This window comes from Homalodisca vitripennis, chromosome 5 (genome assembly GCF_021130785.1).
Source record: "Homalodisca vitripennis isolate AUS2020 chromosome 5, UT_GWSS_2.1, whole genome shotgun sequence".
Classification (NCBI taxonomy): Eukaryota; Metazoa; Arthropoda; class Insecta; order Hemiptera; family Cicadellidae; genus Homalodisca; species Homalodisca vitripennis.
This window is the reverse complement of record NC_060211.1, coordinates 179,045,489-179,052,341: the sequence shown is the minus strand read 5'-3', so window position 1 is coordinate 179,052,341 and position 6,853 is coordinate 179,045,489. Positions and strand designations below refer to the sequence as shown.

At 30.4% G+C, this 6,853-nt stretch overlaps 1 protein-coding gene across 1 annotated transcript; it reads right to left on the bottom strand.

Moving 5' to 3' along the window:
* Positions 1-998: 998 nt before the first annotated feature.
* LOC124363250 (protein scylla-like) lies at positions 999-6,221 on the bottom strand. The gene is made up of 3 exons (XM_046818431.1): positions 5,943-6,221; positions 3,406-3,595; positions 999-2,391 (listed from the first exon to the last, which is right to left on the bottom strand). The coding sequence occupies exons 1-3, from the start codon at positions 5,998-6,000 to the stop codon at positions 2,157-2,159; spliced, it is 483 nt and encodes a 160-aa protein (XP_046674387.1). The 5' UTR covers positions 6,001-6,221; the 3' UTR covers positions 999-2,156.
* Between the last annotated feature and the right edge of the window lie 632 nt (positions 6,222-6,853).

The following is a 6,853-nucleotide window of genomic DNA, read 5'->3' as shown; positions in this document are numbered from 1 at the left end:
CTTTATTGACTACAATGTAATGACTGTTTCCTGGCATTTTCATATTTTCAAAATGTAATATATGTAAAGGAGAATTTTGAAGACTTTATCTGCTTTGATGAAATTCATGATTATGACACTAGGGGAGCTCGGGATATTGTTGCACCTTCCTCTAGACTTAGGAAAACATTAGTTAGCCATAAATATTTACAAATTAAATGTTTTAACAAATTACCTCAAACTTTAGAAGCTTAGAACTTCAACCATTTGCAGCAGCTAAAAACTGTCGAACTGGCTTATAAGTAAGGCATTTTTATTCCCTTGAAGAATTTTTTGCTACGAATTGTTACCTTCCTTAGGCCTGGAATGGAGTTGTTGATTAGTTGTAATTTAATTCATTGTTTCAACTATTTATTTTTGTTATGTATTTACTAATACTACAGTTACATTTTTTTAAATTGACAAATACACTGTACGAATTAGTTCAATATATTATATCAGTTAATTACATTCAAATAAACTAAGTAGCCTTATAATATTTTTATTTATTATATTAGTTATATTGACGTTGTCTATAGCAATTGTAATATTGACAAATGACAATAAAGATATTCTGATTCTGATTCTGATTCTGAACAAGAGTAAAAAGAGTACAATTCATATCGTAAAAATGAGACAGACACCTCCCACAACCCTACAAATAAAAATAAGGTCATAAAAATGTTTTAAGTTTAACATTTTTCTTCTAGGTCTAAAACCAAGATAACAACCAGTACTGCAGGTTTTAATGTGAAAGCATGTTTAGTTAAATCTGTCTTATTTATTACATGAAAAAGTGTCTACATTTTACATTTTGAAAACAAAACACAGATTTCCAATCAATAAAATTGTAATGTCTTTTCTTTAATACAGTAATTTTATGACTTTTATTTCAATGTTGTACACTATTATTCTGATAATAATGTTAAAAAACTCCTTATAAAATAGAAAGCTTAAAGGTAAAAATAATAAATCTGTCAAAAAACTTATTTTCTTTTATTGCTTTTGAAACATATTCTCCGTATTAAAAAGTACAAAAGTGGATACAATTAGAACATACCAAACACATACACACATTTTTCTTTTTAAGAAAAATTGGAGATGGTGAGTAAAGAAATACTGAATCCAGACTAGTTAAGCCAGAATATCTGAGATTAACATGTACTTGTGTACATCGAAGAACCCTTTTACATAACTATTAAAATGTATTAGTTTAAGTCTGGTAGTGTCTAAAAAGTCCCTGGACTCTTTTTGAGATGTACAAAACTCAAAAACTGAATGGTCGTGGCTCTTACAATATAACATGTCTATGATAAAACTTCAAAAACTAATTTCAAAAAATATTTTCCCCAATTTGTAAGTTTTTTTTATATTCTGAACTTAAAGTTTACAATAACTTATTTTCAATCTACAGCACTATTATTTTAGTTAACATAAAAATAAAAATAGGTTGAAGCATTTATCATTGGATTAATTACAGTATAACAAGTTTGAGCTCTATTAATAAAACAAAACAATTTAATACAAATTTTTGAGGTAAGTAAAAAAAAAACTAGAGATAATGATTATAAAATAAAAAGGGAACTAAACAAATGTTTTCCAACAAGAGATGGCCTAATTATTTCACATTAAAAACAAATTTATTATTTAATAACATTTATTCTTTAATATCAAGTATTATTGTCCAGTTGCAATGGACATGAAAGACAAAATCTCAAAATGCATTCATGCAATGAATCACAGAATGTGAACTAAAACTTATACAAACTAATGTCAATATCATAAAATATTAATTTGTTTATATTCTTAGTAAGTATTCCGAGTTTTTTTTTTTTTTTTTCGTTCTATCACACATTAACTGTAGGCTACTTACATTCACTTCCTGTTACATGTAATTCCATACATCATTATTTTATTTCAAGGAACACTGGAACGTTATCATTTTAATATAATTATTTAATTTCAAATAAAATAACTTATAAAATGTACCCTATATTTTATAACCTACCTAAGATATTATAAAATCAATAGATGACTAAAGACGGATCACATCACTGTAAGCACCAACTCATGGTCATACAGGAGAAATTTGTTAAAAGTCAGTTAGATCACAAAACGCTAACTAGGACATGTCGTGGTTAGCCGGACCGGTAGAGTTTCTTCTTGTCGAGGGTGAACCTAGAACTGATCATGATCGTGCTCCTGGTTAGATTCATGAGGAACTGGGGGATGAGGGTGGTCCAGGTGCGGCGTGACTCCCGCCGGAGAGTCAGAGACAGCTCGAACGTAGAGACCGTGTTAGGGTCGCATTTGACAGTTCCGATCTTCCGGCATTCTCGCTCTGATTCGAAGTTGATGTACAGTGTGCAGCCTCTGGAGACAGAAACACCGCACTATTACAGCCCAGAGAAACAATGGAATCAACTCAAATGATAACAGAATTTTAGACTTTTACCTTCATAATATAATATAAGAAACTCAAGCACACTGAAAACATACTGTTCTATTCTGTTCAAAAACAAACTTTTTATCCTTCAAATCAAATCATCTATCGTCAATTTTAAAGTTTAAACAAAGGAAGCACAATTGGTTTTATAACAAGACACAATTCAAGGCAGACTTCATGTTAAAGTAAATGATTATTTTATATAAAATAGTACAAATAATGAGGACAACAAAAAATAGAATGATTTATATAAGTGGGTTGGTTGTAATAGTGATAAATAAAAACAAAAATTAAATTTTTAGGCAGTAGTAGGAAATTAAAACCAATACAAAGCTTTAAAAACTAATTATTATAAACAAACTATAACAACTTTAATATTGTGTAAATGTATCTATTTGACTGGACATTGATTGAAGTGAATACTAAAGAGAAAGTCAGGTGACCAGTCAAGTTCTTCTTGAATTTTGTTAACTTTTAAAAAGAAGATCCCTTTAATATGTTTAAAAATATCAAGATGCGTATTTTAATAAATCCTGTAACACAAAAATTGCTTATGTTTTCTATCCTACCTCAATCTTTCTGAAGTCTCAAGACTGACATTATGAATGAAATTGTAATTTATTATCACACAAATAAGTAACACTGTTCCAAGTCACTTAATTTGTCCACTTTCTAACGGCGTGTTTGGTACTTTGGGTTGGGACCAGATCAATCAATAGGAACATTCAAACACTCATTAGAACTTGTACAATGACCACAATACTTCATTAATTTGCTAAATCATGCTCAAAAATATATGAACAATCATATCAAAGTTTATAAAATGTAAGCTTTCTTTCTTAATAACTTTTAAACTGGTGACCAAGCTAATGACTGTGGAGAGATTTATTTAGTGTTTCTTCAGTTGAAAAAGAAGTCCAAAAGTGGAAATACTCACGTACCTGATACCACAAGGTTCGTCCACAGCCATACAGAGTACACTGCAGGCAACTCTGGGCAGCAGATCTGCAGGCAGCAACACCTCTCCACATGACAGTTCTGCACTCTTAGCTGCTCTCAGCTCCTGCTCTATCTGAAGTGCCAGGACTTGGCATGCTACAGTGTCCTCAACCTCCTCCGTTACATCATGCACTGAAACATGACACGTGCAGTACATTATGTACAGTAAATACATGTAATTTAAATATACAGTAACGTTTACAGGTTTTACAGATCAGTACAACAAATAGTAACCCTGTCAAACTTGGGGCCCAAAGAGTTGAAGAATAATTAAATTAAATATTTTGAAAAAGTATAGAAAAACCAAATTCTTTTTTTAAGAAATAGGCTTTTAATTCGAGTTTAATTTATTGTTTGTTTGTAAAATGGAGTAGGTACATACCTAAGTGCTTTCATCAAATAAATCTGTGCAGAACTTTTCATCAGAATTCCATTTAGAGTACCTTAACTTTGTACGTGTGACTGTCTTTTAATAATCATGTAACTAGTGTGACTTCCATTTAAATCTGAAGATCAAATGTTTAAATACTTTGAAATATATATCTATTGAGTTGATAGGACAAGTTTACCTCCATACTAAGCTAATAAGACACAACTGCTAGTTAATCCTTTAATATTTTATTAATAACATGACATTAGTTTGGCTACTAAATTCCATGCTAAACATTTTTTTTTTTTATTTGTAAAAACACAATTTTACAATTAACAAGTAATATAATAATTTCTCTGATAGCCTCTATGACATATCCTTAGCTTAAGTAACACATTTTAGACATAAAATCTAATAGTTGAAAAACAAGATAAATCTGTATTCATAGAGGTATATTACGACACAATGTCAAATTCTCATCTTGTGATCTCCAGGTAACATTATTTCTGTCTGAATTGTGAGTACTAAAGTTTGTGTAGAAGAAAGTAGGCTAGTAATCATGACTAGTAATCCTAAGCTACCAAAAAACTAAAGTTATGTTGTAACAAATATGTAAGTGTGGAGAGGTCTGCTATAACCACACAGCCCTACCAGTTCTGGAGACTCTAAACCCAGAACTGAAGGTGGTGAAAAGTCTTCCAAGAAAGCACAAAAGACAGTCAAGAGGTAAAATGTTGACAAAGAACATGAAAATCAGAATCAGGAGTATAGTTTCTCCTGTTCTAGGCCTGTTCAGCTTTTGATGTTTCCTTGGTTTTCTATCTTTTCCCGCAAATGGTGTTTTTTAACATGAAAGGTACATTTACTAGTAAACCTATTATACCTATAGACAACATTTTTGTGATAGTTTATATGTAGATTCTACACAAGCTGAAGTAAAATAATTACATTTTAAGGCTTGTAACAAAGGTTTAACAATCATAAAATCAAAAAAATCGTTTGATGTAAATTGTAAATATTAAACAATCATAAAGCATAATAAAAAGTATTTCAAATTTAAATGTTTTACTTCATGTTGTGTATCGTTGTGTCAGCATTTGAAAGAAAACATGTGAGTGGTAAGCCTTGTATCTAAAAATGTATCTTTTGTGCATTATAGTCACAAAAAAAACATTTAAAAAAATCTTTCACCTGAAAGTAAACACTTTAATTTGTTTTACACCCCCACAATATTAATAAAACTGTGAAGGAAATGTTGTATAGCAGTTTACATGGTACTCTCTATAGTAAAAATGTTTTAAGTATTTTTACTTATAGCGGTAAACACCTAACACCATTTCAGGTCTATCCAAATCCAAACTCCAGGCCAATGCCCAGTAGATCCTACTCCTTTAAACTTATGATTTCTAGATTACTTAAATATAATTTCAAATTCAAATTAGGCCTATATGTAAAGAAAACATTTAAGGCTTATTTATAAAAACATAGGCCTATTGATCTAGAGTTGTAAGATATTAGAATTATAAACTATTGATAAAATATTCAGTCACATATTTAAATTCAAATTTGTAGTTTTTTCACTGTAAAAATATAAAACAGTAGTTACTTTTAAATTACTGGAATATTAATTTAATATTGTACTGCATAATTTTATTAGGTTCAAATGTATTTTTGGCCATGGCGTTCACACAAGAATCAAAAACAGAAGTGAGAAGTGGTTCAGATTCAAAAGACTTTCTCCAGGATCAAAAATATATGGTTATTTTGTTGAAGCTACTGATTACTGATAAAAACTGATTTCAACAACTGATTACGAAAAATAAAATAAAACACAGTTAATTATTCTAACAACGGCTAAAAACAACTGCGATATTTTGTGAAGGAAACAGGAGTTTCCGGAAATTTGCCATCGTTTAGTGATGCAAGAAATCAACACAATACCTACTTTATTAATTTACAAATACACAGCTTTAGTAAAAAAAACTCAATTTAATAACTATCGTGTAATTAAAACAAAAAAAAATATCGTTAATCTTAAATACCGAAATCGATTAATAAAACTATATTCACTTAATTATTGTGATACTTATGACAATAAATTATTCTTACCTCTACTAAAGTTTTTACTAGTAAAGTCCGTGATAACAGGATAGGTTAATACCTCCATCGAATTAACAATTGATACTACTGTTGGAGAGCACAAAATTGAAACAAAGGGTCAGTATTTCACAGTGATTCAGTAGAAACTTGGTTTAAACGAGCCGATACAAGACAATCGCCAGATATCACCACTGTTTTATGACTAACCGCCTCAACAGTCAACTTCCACACTTGTAAGCCGCAAAACCGACGACTGACGCAAGATTATCAGCTGGAAACGAAGACACCGGTGCCGGTTCTCCCCACTCCAAACTCCCACCACCCGACAACACTAATTACACTAGTCACACTCACCCATCTCCTGCCACGACTGCATCTTTCATCTTACCAATTTAGTTGATGTGTGTCTGAATTTACACATTCTGTACATAACACTCCACGCTCTTGATGTCACGAAATTGGGGTGATAATCCAGAGCATATGAATATGGTTTTTACAAGTGTAACTAAGGAAGCTTCCTATGCTGACTTCCATTTATTATATACATGTTCCTATTTATTTATCCTTACATGAAACAACACTTCTTTGGATCCTAGCTTTGATATCTGTAACTTTCGTTAACTATTTCCCGAGTTAGAGAATCGAGAAAAACATTTGAGACTATAGAAACAGACTATATATACCACAAGTATAGGTCCCATATTATTTTTACTTTTTTAAATCAAATACCCAAGCAGCTCAATTCACTGACAAATTAATTCTCTTTTCTGATTAAACCACAAGTTTCAGTAATTTTTATAACAAACTTAACCTGTATCAAAAATTACATCAAAAATATTAATTCTATTTTTTTAGTTTGTTTTTGCTAAAGCTAACAAACGTTCCTTAAATATTCCCAAACCATCCATTATTAATTTTCA